The following is a 19,846-nucleotide window of genomic DNA, read 5'->3' on the forward strand; positions in this document are numbered from 1 at the left end:
TTTAGAACTGCTTTGGCTATTCTGGGTCAAAAGACAAGCCTTGACCTTGTGAGTCTGACTTATTTCTGTTACCATAATGGTCTCTAGTTCCACCTACTTCCATTCTTCCAAATGAAATTTAGGACAGTTTTTTTTCTAATTCTGTGAAGAATATCATTGGTATTTTGATGGGAATTGCATTGACTCTGTACATTGAGTTTTGGTAGTATAGCAAATTTAACAGTATTAATTCTGCCTATCCAAGAACATCAGAGGTTTTCCATCTTCTTATGAAAAAAACATATTTTGAAGCCATCATGTTGCATTTCACATGCATGAGAAAAAAACTGGTAAACTTCAGTAACAGTTAAATCTTGTAATTATGTATTAACACTTTTCGAACCTTGGACCAGATTTAACTTGGCCTATCCTTTCCTTCTGTCCTACTGGAAAGCTTCTTAACTAAAATAAAATTTGGTCTAAACAAAAACAAATTTTATCAAGCATTCCAACTCCAACTAGAAATTACCAGTAGTTTTCTAATGAGTTTTATTTGTGCCAGGATTATAAACCGATCTATAAGATTGAGGATGAAACCCATTTTGTTTAAAGTGCATGTATATACCAGCTAAGTGAACAGGGAAGCAATTACCAAGCCAGTTTCACAAATCTTAACAATATACTTGATAGCACCTAGTGACATCCTGTTTCTGTGAAAGGTTGAAAGTAGAGAAGAACTCAATTGAGAAATAGCATGTAAATGACTAGATCTCTTCTAGACACTTATTTTCCTATCTAGAAAACTTTTAAAAAATGAGAACATCAAATCCTAATTAAAGGTGTGAAATTTATATACAAAAGCAATATCCTTTCTATAAATAGAACCATGTAGACATCAGAGACTACAGAACTACTTTTCTATTAAATATAGGAAATAATACTTTCTTGTGCCCTTGTTTACACTGAGTACATACAACAAATGTAATCTGAAGAATTGAAATATCCTGTTACACTTAAAAAGTAAGTAGTAATAGTTTCAAAACATTAAGATGAGAACAAAAAATGCATTCAAGGAGTAGGTTTTTAAAAGCCAAAATAAAAATACATAAAATAATCTTTTTCTTATATCTAGCAACTTTATAAAGCAATTCAGTTCCAAAGAAAAAACTCTTGTTCAAATTTTAAGTAATGGGTCTTCTTGAATTATAAACTTTAATTCCATTTTGCATCGAAGAACGTGAGTATTTAGTGAGTAATGCACCTATGGTTTGCTTCTCTCCACACAAATCTCTGTGGGAAGGAAAAAATAAACGAATAACATGAAAATCTTAGCAAGCATAATATAAAGTACTAATTATTTTATCTTTCTTCCCCTTAATCCATCTTTCAAGTAGGCATAAGGGTATGTTTTGTGGGGAGAAACAGGGTGGGGATTGGTTAAGTCTTAACTGAATGGGTACATTACATTATTATTTTATTGAATCTTTCACAGTAGAAGCAAGAGTGATATATTATTTAACCCTACATTAGATAAGAGGAAGAGGCTCAAAGATGATAAACAACAGTCAAATTTTGCCACCAGGTCTTTATGACTTCAGAGTCCATGTTTTCTGTAATATCATACAATTTCTAAGGTTAGAATTCCAAGCAATGTGATACCCTGGAGTCTGGAATGAGAAAACCTAGATACTAGGCCACCTGTGTGAGCCTGTCTATGTTACCTGCCCTTTTTGAACTTGAGCTTCCTTTTCTGTACCTCAAAGAGGAAAAGATTATGTCCAGAACATAATGCAGGGAGGGAAGACATGATGAAAGGGAAAAGGCCTAGATCATAAATAACCATGAGGACATGAAAGGGAGCTGTGCCTTAATTCTAAATAAATAAGAAGCCCCTAAGGGAGTTTTAAATAATAGAAAAAAAGCATAACGTGATCTAAGTTTTAAATAATAGAAGCAACAAGTCAATGACTAAGAAAGATGGGTGGGGGTATGTGGAGGGTTCACTATATTATATTGCTGCTTTTGAATGCTTAAAGCTTTTCAAAATAAGTAGCATAAAGAAAGGAGAGGGAAAGTAAGAAAAGTAGAAGGAGAGAGCCCAGTTCAAAGATGACCATCAGGATTTACTCATACTTTGCCCCAGAAAGTGAAGGAAGGCAAGGACAAGAATGGTTTCTAGACTTTTTGCTTGAGTAATGGATGAGTGGAGGTGCTACTCACTGAGATGAAGAAGATGAAGAGTAGAGGCAGGAAGAATCAATGTTCTATTATGAAATTCCTATTAGATATCCAAATAGACATGTTAAGTAGGCAGCTAAATATAACAATCACAGAAAAGGTAAAGTATGAAGATAAAATGAAGAAGTCACTAAATTTAAATCCAAGATGAGGGCTCCAATGGAAAAGCATGCACAGAAGAGACAATAACCAAGAATAGAGTCCTAGAGCACTTCAAAATTTAAAGATGGGGAAGAAAGGGAGAAGTCAGCAAAAAGACATAAAAGGAGCTGCCCTGGGGAAGAGAGGAGAAACTCAAGATGTTTCAAGAAGGGGAAAGTGGCCTACTGTGTCAAACAGTGCTAAGAGGTCAAGTAAACAAGGACAATTGGCCACTGCATGTAGGAAGATGGAAGTCATTGGAATCAGGAGATGTCACTGGGTAAAGGAAAAAAAACAGAAGATGAAAAAGCAGAGAGTAAATATACACATTTTTAAAAGGTGTCTTCTTGTAAGAGAACGTATGTAGCCAGTGTTTTCTTTCAAGACGGACAATACAGACAATATTATAGATATTGTGCTGATGGGATGATCCATCCAATCCCAATGATAGGGAGACACTGATAATAAGAATGGGAAAAGGGGGTAATTAAAGGAGCCATGTCTTGAAGAAGACAGAGGAAATGAATCTATTGCAGAGGAAAGACTACCCTTAACAGCAGGAACAGTTCATGCACTGCATAGGAGGGACTGCAAAAGAAGAGGCACAGACATGAGGAAGTTGCAGAGTTGACAATGGGATAAGGTGGTGTTATGGTTTGGATGTGACGTGTCCCACTAAAGCTCATGTGTGAGACAATGCAAGAAGGTTTGGAGGAGAAATTATTGGGCTGTAGCCTTAACCTAATCAGTGAATTGATTCCCTGATAGGGATTAACTGAGTGCTAACTGAAGTGGAATGATGTGGCTGGAAGAGGAGGGAATTGGGGCATGGCTTTGGGGCATATATTTGTATCTGATGAGTGGAGTCTGTCTCTGCTTTCTGATCACCATATGAGCTACTTCCTTCTGACACACTCTTCTGCCATGATATTCAGGCTCACTTCAACCTCCAAGGAATGGAGCTGGCTGCCTACAGACAGAGACCTCTGAAACCGTAAGCCCTTAAAAAAACTTTTTCTCCTTTACAATTTCTCCTTTACCTCAGGAAAAAAAAAAAAAAAAAGCTGACTAAAACAGGTGGTTCTGTCTAATTGCTCTGATGTCTTCAAGAAATAATGTCATAAGCTAGGCACAATGGCATACATCTATGATCCCAGCAACTTGAGAGGCTGAGACAGGAGAACAGCAAGTTTGAGGCCAGTCTCAACAACTTGCAGAGAGCCTGTCTCAAAAAATAAAAATAGGTTGGGGACGTAGTTCAGTGGTAGAGTACCACTGGATTCCGTCCCCAATACCATGAAAAAATAAAAATTGTAAAATAAAGAAGGTCCTAAGCTGAGGGCAAAGAAGAAACAGGAGATATTGCTGGTGTGTAGAGATAGAAAAAGATGTAATTGAAGTTCCAACAGTAGAACAATTTCAATGAAGAAATGGTGCCTAGCCAGGGGCTTTAGTAAGTTCCTCTTACATTTTTGGGGGTAGATGGAGGGGGACCAGGGATGAAACCCAGGGGCAATTTTACCACTGAGCCACATTCCCACCCCTTATTTATTATATTGAGACAGGGTCTTGTTAAGTTTCTTAGGACCTCACTGAGTTGCTGAAGCTGCCCTTGAACTTGAAATCCTCCTGGCTCAGTCTCCCAAATTGCTGGGATTACAGGCATGTGCCACTGTATCCGGTTTCACTTACATTCCTTTTTTTTTTTAGTTGTCGATGAACCTTTATTTTATTTATTTGTTTACATGCAGTGCTGAGGATCCAATCCAGGGCAACACACATGCCAGGCAAGCGCTCTACCACACTGAGCTACAATCCCAGCTACTCTACTTACATTCTTAACCGAAAGTGATAGCCCCATTATGTTCTGAGAAATTTTAGCTGCCCAGGTATAGGCATGGAATAAGCAGAAAGTTGTATTAAATCTTTGTAGATTTTTACCAGAGCAGTATGAGGAAGAGAGAGCACAGTAAGAGAGTATAAATAGCAGGCGTTAGAGACACTGGCCACAGAATCTAAGCTAGGTAAACAGAAGAGAGATGATCTGTTAGGTGTGACACGCAGGGATGAAGCCATAGTGTTAGTGGATCTTAAATGTCGGTGCACTTGAGATCCTCTAAACAGTGACTCAGGGTTAACACATTCTGCTGCAGTTTGGCTTCTACCAAAATGTTAAAAAGTAAGGCAATAAATAGGTGGCAAAGAGAGGTGATTAGAGTTTTAGTGAGGTATATATTCTGTCCCTCAAAGAACTGTAATTTTGTAGGAAGGAGAGCAGAAGTGTTCTAGGAGTTGTAAGGAACAAAGCTAACACATGTGCCACCTCCAGGACCAGTAATCATGGAGACTACCTGAGCAAGTGTGGAGGGAAGCAGTGTTCTCAGGGAATGCAAAATAACAGTCCTAGTAATAAATCTAAAATGCTATGCCACTCTTTGTAAAAAGAACAACCCTCAAAATCCACTTTTCATAAATTACTTACCGGATATATGGAGCAATGTCTTCTTCTGTCCACTTCTCCCTTAGAGAAAATAGACTATTAAAACGTTCCTGATTTCCCTCAGGTAAATCATCTACTTTCAGCAAAAATATGATTTCTGGTCTTGAGTGTCTATCCACCAGTGCTAAACCCTATAAGAAACGACAACAACAACAACAAAAAATGGCAGTTAAAGTAATGATCTAATATTCAAACATGACTCATTCTTTTACCACTAGATTTAGCTTAGCCCATAGTATTAAAAAAGTCAGCTACATGAAACTTACATGAACCATCCAGGGATTTATAATAGTCTTTTTCATGAAAAGAGTTCCTTTAAGCAGTCACCTCTTCTTGTATTCCAGCTTCTACTACCACCAATTTATTAAAGTAACTTTAGTTATTTTTTCTTTTTAATAGTGCTGAGGATCAAACCCAGGGCCTTGCTCATGCTAGCCAAGTACCATACCATTGAGCTACATCCCTAGCCCAAGACAGCTTTAGTTATTAAGGTCACCAGTGACCTGTCCTTGCCTAATCCAGTGGGCTCTTTTCCTGAATTCATCTTACTGACCCACTGCTAATTAATTGTTAATGTTGATGACTCCTTTATCTACTCTTGTAGATAAAGGAGTCATCACTGAGTAGATAAAAGAGTCATCACTGACATCACTCTCTTATTTCCTGCATTACTTGATATGGTAGTTCCCTGGGCCTCTATCCTGACCCCATTACCTCTTTCACTGTCACTCTTCTGGGTAACCTCATATTAACCTGTGGCCTGGCATTACCTGCTAATGATTAACATTCGTATCTCCCACTCCAATGTCTTTCCGAGACCCAGACTTCTATATCCAAATTTACAGATGAGCTCATGTTGTTTATCACCCCACCCTGCTGTAGTCCCAGTATGCTAGGAAAACAGGAAACCTAGGTATCCTTGTAGATTTTACTGTTCAAACCCCAAACCTAAGTGGTTAACAAATCCTGTAGATTTAGGGCCTCAAGATTTCTCTATCCATTCCCTATTGCCTATTTCTTTGGCCAACACTCTTTTAAACAGGAGTATTTAAGTGCAGAAAGCCTGGAATGTTCTTTTTCATAATCTATCCAAACTTCCATCCATCTAACTTCTTTATTGTTATAGTACAGGCTGAACATCTCTAATCAAAAATGCTCAAAAAGTTTCAAATTTTGGATTTGGGAGCATTGGGATTTTGGATTAGAGATGCTCAACCTGAAGAATTTATGCAAATATTCCAAAATCTGAAAAATCCTGAAATCTGAAACAGTCCTGGTCCCAAGCTTTTCAGGTAAGGACACTCAACTTATATTCTTTCCAAAAGGCAAATCTGATAAGCACTTGATGAGGCAACTCTTCTAACCAATGTCACTGAACGGCCCCAGATCTTTTAGAATTGAAGGGTTTTTTGCACAAACCATAGTGTCCCTAACTATCTCGCCAGCACCCTTCACTTAGCCATTATCCATACTAACGGTACCCCAATTTTTTTTTAAAGAGAGAGAGAGAGACAGAGAGAATTTTTTAATATTTATCTTTAGTTTTTCGGTGGACACAACATCTTTATTTTATTTTTATGTGGTGCTGAGGATCGAACCCAGCGCCCTGCGCATGCCAGGCAAGCGTGCTACCGCTTGAGCCACATCCCCAGCCTGGTACCCCAATTTTTATACTTCTATACCTTTGAAAATACTCTCTTGGTACCTGTCTCTGCCCTTCCTACCTAGAAAGAAAAAGTTCATCCTTCCATACCCAGCAAGTAAAGCATCTATTACTTCTAACAATCATCTGATTGACCAGTCTGATTAATAAACTCCTTTTCTTTGCTCTCATACATTCTGTGCATGCGTTTTTGGTGGCAACAATCACTGTTTGTAAGAACAGATTTACTCATGAAATGTGCACCCCACCATTGCCAATTCCCAGGCCAGCTCTCAGCACCTGTATGGTGGTTAGCATCTAGTTTGGTACCAAGACATAAGAGGAACTTTGTAAATATGGAATAAATTCTTTCATTTATTTCCCAAATACTTATTAAATATACTACATCCCAGGCAGAATGCCCCATATGGGCAAGCAACAATAAACAAAATGCTATCAAAGCAGACAGTGAGAAACCATGCAGTTAAACACTTTTCCAAAGCTAAGGGGTAAGTGTCATGAAGGAAAAACTACATGGCACTACAGAAGGAGGAAATGGGAGGCATTTTTTTTAGAAAGAAATAAGTAAGAGTTGGTCAGGTGGAATTAGAGTGAATATCATTCTAGAACAAAAGCCTTATATGTAGGTCCTAATGTAAGATAAGAGTTTAATGATCTTTAAACCTTCAAGAAGGATGTTATGTGGTAAGCCAGAGAGAAAGAAAACACATAAAGCTTTGGGCAGATCAAAAAGGGCCTAGGGGCTGTGGTTGTGGCTCAGTGGTAGAGCGCTTGCCTGGCACGAATGAGGCACCCCATAAAAATAAATAAAATAAAGACATTGTGTCCGTCTACAACTAAAAAAAGTTTTTTTTTTTAAAAAAAGGGGGCCTATAGGCCGAGATACAAAGTCAGTATTTTACATCTTAAGTGCAATGGGCAATCATTAAAATGATTTAAGCAGGGCATTCATCTAATCTGACTAGCACTTTTAAAAGATCATTCTAGGGCCTGGGGATGTGGTTCAATGGCAGAGCACTAGATTAGAATGCTCAATGGCCTGGGTTGGAATTCCAGGACCATACATACACAAAATTCATTCTAGTAGTACCACAGGAAGATGCTGAAGGTGGGGAAAATGAGAAGAGCAGGAGCCTGCTGAGGGATGCTACTACAGATGCAGGAGACCCTGGTAGTTTGGACTAGGACAGTTGTGATGGAAATGGAGAGAAATGAATAAAATGAGACACACTGGGTAGGAAAAGAGATTATCTATGAATGCGCCCAAGGGATATTAAGGAGGTGATGGAAGTGTTCTAATACTGGATTGTGGTGATAACTATATAACTAGTCAAGTCACTAAAAATCATTTTAGTTGATTCATTTATTTTTGGTGAGGATCAAACTCAAGGCTTTGTGAGTGCTAACACAAGCTCTTCCATTGAGCTAGCTCCCCAACCCTTAAAGTCATTTTTAAAAGGTAATGTTATGAAATGAAAATTATGCCTCCATTAAGTATTGGGAATTCTAAAAGGACTCTGAGATGAATTCAATGGGCATTATAATCCCCTTGGTGTCTAGGAAAATAAATCAATTCCAAATTCAGATCCAAGACAAATACTATCTCCCTTAGTAAGTAATCACCTATTGAATCACGTAGCAACTTTGACTGATATTACCTTGAGCTGATCAAGCCTAGTTACCATTCCTTCAGGAACACTCTGTTGCCACACTTCTTGAAACTCAGCCAGATTGAATTTCACTGCATTCTGAAGTAACATTTGTGCTGTTGCTCTGCATATTTTATCAGCACTCAAATCAAAATAAACTTCACCTAAGGAAAAGATAGTTTCAAATTATCCACTTACAATTAAATGTAGCACTAATGTTTTCTTTTCATCTATACTACTTCTAGGAAAGAATTATACACCTCCACTCACCTCCCATAGTCCCACTATTATTTTTAACATCAGCATGCTTTAGAAAGGTATACAAATTTTAACATACAAAAGTTAAAATAACCATTAAAATACTTTAAAAACTTACCTTCTTCTGTATATTTCTTCCCATAACATTTAAGACAGTGTTCTATCATTTCCCTGAAAAATTTAAAACAACCTTTGACAAATTACCAACATTTTTATACACTGTATTTTAAACCCCATTGCTAATTAGAAACTAAGATAAAAATCTGAGGTTTGAGATACTAAATTATTTGGATGCCAAATAAGTCTTTATTTAAATTGGGAACTAAATAAAATATACTGGGAAGCTGCTACATGCCAAGCCCCAGGCTAATACATTTTTACATGAATTATGTGAGCACAATTTTATGACTATAAAATAGATCAAACATAACAACTCTTTCTATTTTTATGATAAAAACAAAATAGAAAGGAGAAAACATGAAGTAAATTTATTCAGCCATTTACCAAATTTCCTAAATCCTTTTTAGTTCTATATTTAAATTATTTTTATATTGAAATACAAATACTCTGTCCCCTGGATTTAGTTTTGCTCTGGAAAAGAATTTCCTTCCCCTTAAAGAAATCTGGAGGGACAAGTAATTAAAATACTTACCCTGGTTCCAATGGTCCAAGTTCCTGAAGGCATATGTTCAAAGGAACTTTACTAAAAGACCAAGATTCAGAATCCACCAGCTGAGTTATATGATTCAGAAGTTTCATCTCATAGTCAAAGTCAAGAATCCTCCAATAACCTAAAAATTCCAAAAGTTATATTTACCAAAGAACATTTAAACGAATTGAACATTAAATGAATTAATTAGCTAACAGATTGTTAATACAGCAGCATTCTCTTGCCTATTGCAAAAAAAAAACTCAAAAAAATAAAAATAAAAAAGGCACTAAAAGTCTTATTTTCTTTAAACAATGTTTTTTTTTGTTGTTGTTGTTTTGTTTTTTTTTAATGCTTTTCTCCCAGGTTTTGTGGTGGTGGGGATTAAACTCAGGACTCCATACACGCTAAGAACTCTACCATTGTGCTATACCACCAGTCCTCTCAATCATTTAAAATTCTGTCCTGGGGAAAATCAACCTATTTTTAAATAGTATTTTTTATATGACCAACACTGGGTTTCTTCAAGATGTTTAATATTCTTTTTTTTAATATTTATTTTTTAGTTTTAGATGGACACAATATCTTTATTTTACATTTATGTGGTGCTGAGGATGGAACCCAGTGCCTCGTGCATGCTAGGTGAGCACTCTACCACTGAGCCACAACCCCAGCCCCCAAGATATTTAATATTCTATTATCTCACAATAATTTTCTTGTTCTGTGAAAGTAAGGAAATCTGCAGCTGGTATAGCCATTTCATCAGCAAACATTTTCAAATAAATGAAGCAAGGGTCATAGATTCCAGGGTAATCTACAGGGTAATCTCTGCTGTGCAGCATTGCCAGGTTATAATTCCCCGGTCACGGCTATTTTGCAGTGATATTCTCACATTCATAAAAATGTTTAGCTCAATTGAGATATGGCAGACTCTGATACAGTATGGGCAAAGGAAAATAAACATTGGACCCTGAGATACATTATCCCTGTAACTGTGCAAGAATATAAAATGCCATATTATAATTGATAACACAACCACCAGCCCTGGAAAAAGAAACTGAGCACACGTCCACCATTTCCAAGAGAAAAGGTTTCTATTTCTATACTGAAAAAATAAAAGCAACATTAAAAAATGGATTGTGTGATGTAAAACTAGAGGAGAGAGCTAGGAGTAATCTATGTATCCCTCTCTCAAAATTTTATCCATTCCCATGCAATCAGTGAATAATGTAGAAGATACATGGTTTATAGCTGGGTGCGGTACCACACCCCTGTAATCCCAGAGATTTTGGAAGCTGAAATAGGAGGATCACAAGTTCAAAGACAGCCTCAGCAACTTAGCAATGCCCTAAGCAACTTACTGAAACCCATTCCAAAATAAAAAATGAAAAGGGCTGGGGATGTGACTCAGTGGTAAATCTTCTTTGGGTTCAATTCCTAGTACCAAAAAAAAAAAAAAAGAATAAATGGTTTGGTTAGCCACCACCCCCCACCTTTTAAAACTAACATTCAAGGCATCCATACACCATACTAATTAGCAGCAGGTATACTTAATTAAAAACTGTTTTAGACACTCTATAGACAGAATGAGTCTCAAAAACCACAACAAAGGGCTAAGTGGTACCAGTTAATTCTAAGTTGTGTGAAGTTGCTTTACTCAACAAAATTTGTCACACTGAGGGGTACAGTCTCACAAAAGTTAATCTTGTTTGGAAGATTATAAGCAAATTGAATCGTGTATCTACCAATACATGCTGATTCCTCATCCATAACACATGGGGACAGAATTAAGCTGCTTCTCTAGGCAATAATAAAAATAATTTAAAAATTAAAAAAAGAGAATGCATGCAAACATCTACTGAGGATCACCACAGATCCATGTGCTGAAAAGAAGCTCCAATAAGGTATTGCACGGTTTCTCCATCAAGCCCTCCTGTATCTTTTATACAGGCTTAAATGATAAATACATGCTTAGAAATACATTAAAGAAGAAACACAGCCCCATCTCCAAGCAATTGGTAAATACAATGAGATTATTAAATTAATTTTGAACTAGGAATTCAAATACATGATTCTTTGCCATATCCTATCACTCAACATGTAGCCCTGGACAAGGTCGTTTTTCAAACTTTGTCCTAGGCCTTAGTTTCCTTACCTATTAAAAAAAAATAATAGACTGCCTGATATATCAAACCCTTTCTCAATCAAACATGGTTCTTCTATTACCACTTAACCCAAAGAAAAAGGCTACAAGGAATGGTTAAAGTCACCGGTAACCTTCTGTATGATGATCACACACAGACTCTCCCATACCCCAAAAGACAAATACCATCCTATTTTCTTCCTCTTCTTCTTTATTTTTTAGTTTTTGGTGGTACTAGGGTTGCAAACACAGCGCCTCATACATGCTAGCCAAACATTCTACCACACAGCAATATCCCCAGTCACTAATATTATCATATTTGAACGCAAAAGATTAAATAAGCTAGGAGAAATGGTGCACACATTTAACCCCAGCTACTTGGGAGGCTGAGGAAGGAGAATATCAAGTTCAAGGCCAGTCTTAGCAACTTAGTGAGACTTTGTCTCAAAAAAATAAATAAATAGCCAGGCTCAATAGCTCACACTTGTAATCTCAGCAATTCAAGAGGCTGAGGCAGGAGGATCATATGTTTAAAGCCAGCCTCAGTAACTTAGTGAAGCCCTAAGCAACTTAGCAAGACCCTGTCTCAAAATAAAACATAAAAAGGGCTGGGGATGTGGCTCAGTTGTTAAGCTCTCCTGGGTTCAATCCCTGGTACCAGAATAAATAAATAAATAAATAAGCAAGCATGCAACAGGGTGAAGCTGTCCAAAAACTTCTCGATTCATACCCAAATCTATCTTTAAAAATGATAATAATAAAAAATGCTACCTCCAATCTCACAGGCATTTAAAACTTCTAACTGGGTCATTATTTCTTCTTCACTTGCCTGAATTCGATCAAGCAAATCTTCAGTGGTGTACTGAAACAAGCAAAAACATTTTAATGCTTTGAAGAATAATATTTTAGATTCCTCATTGAATTTTGGGAAATAAATACATAGAACAGATTAAGGCAATATTTATGGACTAGTCCAGTTTCTTTTATTAATAAATAATGCTTATAATACAAAATCAATAGACAGCAGAAAACAGAGGTAAATGTTCATGTCACTGAAATTGGTAATAGTTTCTTTCTTTTTTTTTTTGTCATGCTGGAGATTGAACCCAGAGCCTCATGCATGCCAGGCAAGCACTCTACCACTGAGCTACATACCCAGACTTCACTGAAATGATGAAGTTTTGTATCAAAGCACTATCAAGGGGCTGGGTTGTGGCTCATCAGTAGAGCGCTTGCCTCTCATGTGTGAGGCACTGGGTTTGATCCTCAGCACCACATAAAAATAAATAAACAAAATAAAGTTATTGTGACTATCTACAACTAAAAAATATTTTTTAAAAAACACTAACAGTGCAAAAGAACAAATATTATATGATTCCACATCCATATGATATATTAAGAGTACTTAAATTCAGAGACAGACAGTAGAATGTGGCTGCTATTGCTCAGGGAGAGGGAGGAATCCATTGGGGAATCCATTGTTTAATGAATACAAAGTTTCATCTTCCCAACATCCTCCATTAGGAAGATGATAAAGTTCTAGAGAAAGATGGTGCTTAATCTGCACACCAACATGAATGTACTTAGTGCTACTGAATTTATATTTTAAAGTCATTAAAATGGTAAGTGTTATGTCGTATCTATTTTACCACAATAAAAATAAATCAAGAAATTAAAAGAACAACCTGCCAAATGGGAAAAAATATTTGCATATGATATATATATATATATATATATTAAGGGTTCATAAATAAAAGACAAATAATTAAAACACAGGCAAAAAAAGTAAGTAGATATATTTCTCCAATGATATACAAATTAAATAAAATCATGAAAATGTGCTGAATATCATTAGTCATCAGGGAAATGTACTTCAAAACCACACGAGATACCATTTATTTATTTACATATATATGTACATTTTAAGCCTATAACACCCAGTATTTCCATGTGTTCTCCCATTCGAGAGCTGACCAGGCCCAACCCTACTTAGCTTCCAAGATCATAAAAGTTCAGGTATGGTCAGGGTGGCATGGCCCTTGAAAAGTTACCATTTTAAGCCCATCAGAATGAGTTTAAAATTTTCATGACCTTTAAAAAGTAAGAATTTCACCATGAAGTGCACCTTATAAAAGTTTTCTAAATTTCAAATCAAGAACTGAAAACAGGAGTCTTACTTTTGAGCGATTTGAATCCTCTTCTTTTTGACTGTCAGGTCCTTCATAGGTATTTTCCATTAGAAGTTTCTTTAGCTTCTTTAATTTAGGTCTGCATCTTCTCAATTCCCAATAGTTATTAGAAAAACCAAAGATCTAGAAATCATATCATAACCTCTTAGGGTCCATTCTAAAAGAGAGTTCATAAGAAATTCCAACTAATCCATCTTTCCTGACCAAAACCAAAGAAAAAGGAACCAAAGTATTCTACTTTTATCAGGAAGATACCCATCCAGTTGCATCAAGTAGATGGATAGATATCTTTAACAAACATCTTTTCTCAATGTCCAATTCAGAAAATGCTGCCAACAAAGTGAGAATCAATAACTGAGCATCACATCTCAAGAATAGTCTTAGAGGGGCTGGGGTTGTGGCTCAGTGGTAGAGCGCTTACCTAGCATGTGTAAGGCCCTGGGTTCGATCCTCAGCACCCCATAAAGATAGATAAATAAATGTATTGTATCCATCTACAACTAAAAAATATTTTAAGAAAGAATAGTCTTAGAAACTAAAGTCTGCCCAGAATAGAATGAGCAGAATGGTCATAATTCTGCAAATCTGGTAGAAACAAACTGAAAATAAACATGGTTATGAAAAACATAGTTATGAAAACATATAGTCTGAAAAATACAAAATAGAAACATTATCATAGTCATCAAATAATGAAGGAATATTAAAAGGAAAAGGAGGTACCCTCCTATCTTGCTCAGTTTGGGGAGGCTTTTTTTCAGTGCAAGAATTTCTACTATTTTGAATTACAGCTAATTTGATTGCTGGACTTGTTGAGAGCCACAGCAGAGTCGGAATTGTGCCTGGCATATTACCAGAAGGAGTGGTTGAGAGGTGACCCCAGGGAGCCATTAAGATGATGATAATTAAGTTAAGCTGTGTATAATTGCTGTGACAGGATGATGCTGGATTGAAACAGGCTGTGTATTCAGTTGTATATGGACCCCTGCTGTCCGGCAATAGGGCGGCTCCTGCTGCCTGTTGAGTTCCCATTGAGTTCCCCTTGAGTTCTAGCAGAGCCCCCGGTGGAGGGCAGAGGAAGTTCCGGGGGAGGGAGTTCAGGTTGGTGTGGTGTTCCTGGAAGGGCCGAGTGGGTGGTGTTCGTGGGAGTTTGGGAAATAAAGGAGTTCCTGTTTGAACCTACAAGTGCCTGTGGCGGCTGGGTTATTTTGTGCCCAGCCAAACTGCGGTGTGGACTTGTGACAGAGGTCTATCACTTGAAGAAATCCAGGTCACAGAGGCTAGATGATGGATGAATATGTTATTTCCCTCTACATTTTCAGGATAGCCCAGTGCCGAGCACTGGATGCCCAATAAGTGTTTACATGAAAGGAGAAAAAGCTAAACTGGATTATCTCCAGGATGCCTTGCAACTCTGAGATGGAAGGACAGGGGATGCTTCTATTCTCAAAATAGGAAAAGGCTTGACTGACAAGATGAGGCTAGAGCCTGAAGGAGATGCTGCTGAATCTAAGGACTTCAAAAGAAGAGGTTGGTGCCAAACAAAAAAGATGGAGTCTATCCGTAGTTCAAAGTGGCAGCCATCTGACTATCTCCAAGGCACAGATGTTAGCATATGGTTTCGTGTGGTACAGGAGAGGAATCAGGTTTGGCCTTATGTTTAAATTAGTTGCCAATTAAAAAAAATTAGAAGATTTTATCCTCAAAACCTAAATTTCAAGCATAACTGGAAAAAAAAAATCACAATGCTGGGCCTGCTTACCTACAAGTCAACTGAATAATGGCCATCCACCTACTTAGGGCTTATGGTGTCCAATTTGCCACAGACCCAAACACTACTTGCTACTCCTGGGTATCCACTACCATTTGTCAACCCCAGCCTTGCTGATGTGCATTCTCATCTAGTCCTTTTAGGCATTTCTCTGCTGGGAAGAGCTACCATGGATTATGGCTTTGGTTAGTGGATCTTTAAGTTTTACCCAGTCTCATCAACCAGAATTCCCACAACAAATAAGAGCTCAAAGATACTTGTAGATATTCTTATGTTCTCACAAAAACACCAACCAACCAAGTTAGTGATGAAAAATATAACATTTTTTACAAAAGAATGAACTCTTAATATATCTAGTTAGTTACAGTGAAAGATTTGTAACCTGACAGAAACCAAAATAAAAATTTTACTGGAAATTCCTCTATTCCAGTAACATCACATGAATCACCAAAGCTTCCCAGCATTTTCCTTTTTTTCCTCTCCAGTTCTATTTTTAAGAAAATAGTTGGCCTAAAGTCATCCTGAAAGAATTAAGAGCTATGCTTTGATTGTTACATGTGTAATGACCTAGACAGGATGGAGACTTTTGTTTGGTAACTACCATTAGTATTCTCCAAAATAATTAAAAATTTGTTATACTTGGCTGCAGATATTAATGAACTAAACCACACTTAAAGCACACTTCATTCAAAAACTCATTTTCTTCCCTTTTCTCCCTTGTAACTACTTCCACATACACTAGTTATGACTTGAGGGAGTTTCTTTTCAAAACACATCCACAACAAAATTCACTGAAATTAGGTAAAACTTTTTGAATGACTCACCTAATAGCAAAGTCATCACATCAGCAAAAAGATCAATTTGAGACTTAAAAATCAAATTAGTGGCTGGGGAATGTGGCTCAGTGGAGAGCACTTGCCAGGCATGCATGAGGCCCTGAGTTCAAACCCCAGTACCACAAAAGAAAAAAAAAAAAAAGAGAAAGAAAGAAAGAAATAATTAAGTTGAGAAACTAAAGACAAGTTCACAATACTTCAAACAAAATAATAATAATAATAATGCTGAAAAACTTTCAAATTTCATTACAGAGGGCCAAGCAAGATGTTGCACACCTGTAATCCCAGCGACTTGGCCTTGGCAGGAGCATGGCAAGCTTGAGGCCAACTTCAGCAATTTAGTGAGACTCAGTCTCAAAATAAGGGCTGGGTATATATAGCTCATTGGTAAAATGCCCTTGGGTTAAATCCCCTGTACCAAAATAAATGAAAAAGTAGAAACAAATTTCATAACACAACTTCTGCAATTCCCCACGATTATACATTTTATGCCAAAAGTTTTAATAAAAGGCAAGATTGGCACCTGTCTTATCAACCTCAGACTTACATAAATGAGGGGAGAGAAAACAGTACCTCAGTGTGAATAATGTTACACTGTGTTTCCTCCATCTTCAGCTGGTCTGGAGTTTTACAGCCAGGAATAAAAAGCAACATATTTGAAGTATCTGCTATTTTCAAGTCATATGTTTTGTCTTTACTGCACAGCACAGCTTGTTCATCTTTATCTCCCCGAATCACAAGACTGCAGGAAAACAGAGGGAAAATACATGGTTTAGGGCTGGGGTTGTGGCTCAGTGGTAGAGCATTTGCCTAGCATGGGTGAGGCACTGGGTCCTATTCTCAGCACTGCATATAAATAAAAAAACAAAAAAAGGTCTATTTTGTATATATACATATATATGTATGTATGTATGTATGTATATATATATATATATATATATATGTATGTATATATATATATAAATAAACATGGTTTATTGAGACTCCAGTGGACATCTTCATTTTAAACTCACTTCCCGAATGTTCTGGCTTGCAGAATTTAAAATTAAGCCTTGATGCTGTGTCCAGCCTTGTGGTACAATCATGGATTCCAAAGAGCAAATACTGGACCAAGTGAGAGCCAGACAGGCGCCTGGTGCCTCACTAAGGAAAACAATAACTAAATATGGGCAAAAAAGACCTAAAGAGGCCACGAGGCCAAATGTCACCCAAAGGCATCTTTGTGCAAGCTACTGGGAAGACCACAAGTATCTAGAGGCTTTAGTCAATGTCTCACAACTTTCTAAAACAGGCTACAGTTGTGCTTATGAAACATGTGCATAGGAATCTGGTTATAAAGCAAATTGGGATATAGTAGGTATGGGATGGGACCTAAGACTCTATTTCTATAAAGCTACCTAGGATAAGCACACTACTGCTTTGATGCCCACTCAAATGTTTTCGGTGTTTTGTTCTGAGCAATCAAAGGAGCACATCCTAGCCTAACCATTAGCTATGTGGCAAAGAAACCTCGGCCTTATGAAAAGAAGATTGTATGCTGAATGAAAAATAGGACAAGGATATGTATACAAATGAAAGACTCTGAGAAAGGGAATTTATCACAGGTGAAGAAAAGCAAAAAGATAAGGATGAAGGTGAGGAGGAGGAAGAGGAAAGACCAGATGATGGAGATGACAGAGTTGATTCTCCAAGTTTTCCTTGTGTATGGAACATTAAACTCTCCTGTGCACAACTCACTTCTTTTAAACAAATAATTACAAATCTAAAACAGAAGACTGCAATTGTCTTTGTAACTAAGCCATCAGTTAAGTGAAAAGAATGTTTCTTAGATTCCTGTTGCTAATAGTTAATAGGCCCAAATGTCTACCCTTTAATGTTTGTTTCTACATTGCACTATCCCCAATAAAATGCACAAGTTTGTCAGCTTAACCGGATAAAGAGAAGGTTCTTATACCTGAAGTCTTTTTGATCTCCATTAACTCAGATGGAATGGAAACTAATAAGGGAAGCTTTTCAGTTCTCTTAAGGGTACTCTGATTAATACCAAAGACTGGTCAATTGACTAGAACACTGTTTGAAAGAGTCAAGTTATGAAGATTGAAACACAGCCCAAAGGGCCCAACTAAAAGGAACCTACAAATATGTATGTTGGAGAAAGAGAGGCACAAAAGAAAATCAATTTGCAAGAGTTGGGACTGCACCAAGTTGACAAGCAACTGATTGAAGGGTTCTCTAGATTTCTCAAGGCTGCCTTCACAACTACCAACTTCTGTTTTTGTTGTTGTTGTTGTTTGTACTGGGAGCAAACCCAAGGCCTCTGCATGCTAGTCAAGCACTGTACCACAGAGCAACACTCTCAATACCTGACTATGTTTTTTAATCCAAGAGGTTGGCAGCAAATTTGCAGCTGACCTAGAATTAGAAATAGCTTTAAGTCCCCATTAAATGACCCCAAACAAGTCTGCTTGGGGCCCTTGCTCAATTACCAAGTCATAATGAAGGCTTTAAAAAAAAATTATAATACCTTTATTTTATTTATTTATTTTTTATGTGGTGCTGAGGATGGAACCCAGGGCCTCGCGCTCTACCGCTGAGCCACAACCCCAGCCCCCCCATAATTAAGGCTTTTAACTTATTCCCTAAAAGTCCTATCCATCGTTTGAGTAAAAGTAATATAAGTGGGAAACAAGACATCTGTAAAGATCAGATATTATCATTGTACTTTAAAGTAGAACGGCAACAGAATGTATCAAACATGACTTTCCTATGTTCATATATGAATTCAAGAGCAGTGTAATTCCACATCATGTACAACCACAAAAATGGTAAGTTTTACTCCATCTATGTATGATGTGTCAAAATGCATTCTACTATCATTTGTACCCAACAAGAACAACAACAAAGTAGAATGACAAAGCATCCTGTGGAGTCCCTGGCATCACTGTTAATCTTCAAATTTTTAGTGGGGTTCTAGTTGCCGACAATTCCGCTGACACAGGCCTCCAGGTTCGGCTGAACCAATCCTATTTATCACCTCAGTCCAGCTAACGGCAGGGCCATGCAGGGGCTGGGGATCCTTCTCGGGAGTTGGCAGCACGCCAGATATCAGGCCACCAGCTGGCTGTGAGCCTCTGGCATTTCTCTGGCCCTGATTGCTCCGCCTGAATTTCCGGGTGAAAAACAATCAGAAGGCGGCTGGCAGCAGGCGGGCTCCGCGGGGCGTCTTGGGCCCCTGGCCCCCGGCTCACCTGTGTCCGGCCTCCAGCTGCTGGCACAGCGCGGGCTCCAGTTCCAGCAGGCAGAAGTCGCCGGCAGCCGCGCCGCTGGCCCCCAGGCCGAAGCCCAGGCAGTGCACGGTGGGCAGCAGCTCGGCGGCGTTCAGCTTAGCGACCTGCAGCGTCGCGTCCACCTCCTCGCGTGTCCTCATCGCGACGCGGCGAGGGGAATGCGGAGCACCAGGGTCGCGGCGGCGGGGGCGGGTGCGACGGGCAAGAACCAGACACTAAAGCAGCAGAAGCCGGCCAAACGGACACGAAATATACACTATTTCAAAAGCGCGCCAAGGCGCTGGAGACGTGTTTCCGGGGCGGAGCACGCCGCAGTACGCGGGAAGATCCCAAAGCATCAGGGCGCGCCACCCCTAGGAGGCCGGGTCATTCTACAGAATCCTGACAGCTAGAAAGCAAATCGGCTACCCGCGGGCGGGCTGCGTGGAAGTTCGCGGAGCAGAGCTGAGACCCGGCGGGGCCTGACAGAACCCTACCCAGTCCTTCCCCGCCCTACCCCGCCCCACTCCGCCCCACTCCATTATTCCCCGCCAGTGCTCCCTGTCC

General features: G+C 38.4%; 1 protein-coding gene across 1 annotated transcript; it reads right to left on the bottom strand.

Moving 5' to 3' along the window:
* Positions 1 to 511: 511 nt before the first annotated feature.
* On the bottom strand, positions 512 to 19,588 carry Dscc1 (DNA replication and sister chromatid cohesion 1). The gene is made up of 9 exons (XM_015486418.2): positions 19,262 to 19,588; positions 16,587 to 16,755; positions 13,398 to 13,532; positions 11,992 to 12,082; positions 9,081 to 9,219; positions 8,547 to 8,599; positions 8,180 to 8,334; positions 4,841 to 4,989; positions 512 to 1,269 (listed from the first exon to the last, which is right to left on the bottom strand). Exons 1-9 carry the CDS (start codon positions 19,438 to 19,440, stop codon positions 1,161 to 1,163), a joined length of 1,179 nt encoding a protein of 392 aa, XP_015341904.1. The 5' UTR covers positions 19,441 to 19,588; the 3' UTR covers positions 512 to 1,160.
* Positions 19,589 to 19,846: the final 258 nt, after the last annotated feature.

This window comes from Marmota marmota, unplaced genomic scaffold (genome assembly GCF_001458135.2).
Source record: "Marmota marmota marmota unplaced genomic scaffold, marMar, whole genome shotgun sequence".
Taxonomy (NCBI): Eukaryota; Metazoa; Chordata; class Mammalia; order Rodentia; family Sciuridae; genus Marmota; species Marmota marmota.

What these genes read in the sequence shown, in the direction of transcription:
- Dscc1 (XM_015486418.2), bottom strand. Translation starts at nt 19,440, where the DNA reads ATGAGGACACGCGAGGAGGTGGACGCGACGCTGCAGGTCGCTAAGCTG. An exon ending in CTTGGACCATTGGAACCAGG is followed by an intron (nt 8,600 to 9,080) that starts GTAAGTATTTTA and finishes TAAATTTTTCAG; the next exon opens with GGAAATGATAGAACACTGTC. An exon ending in GAAGAAATATACAGAAGAAG is followed by an intron (nt 8,335 to 8,546) that starts GTAAGTTTTTAA and finishes TCTTTTCCTTAG; the next exon opens with GTGAAGTTTATTTTGATTTG.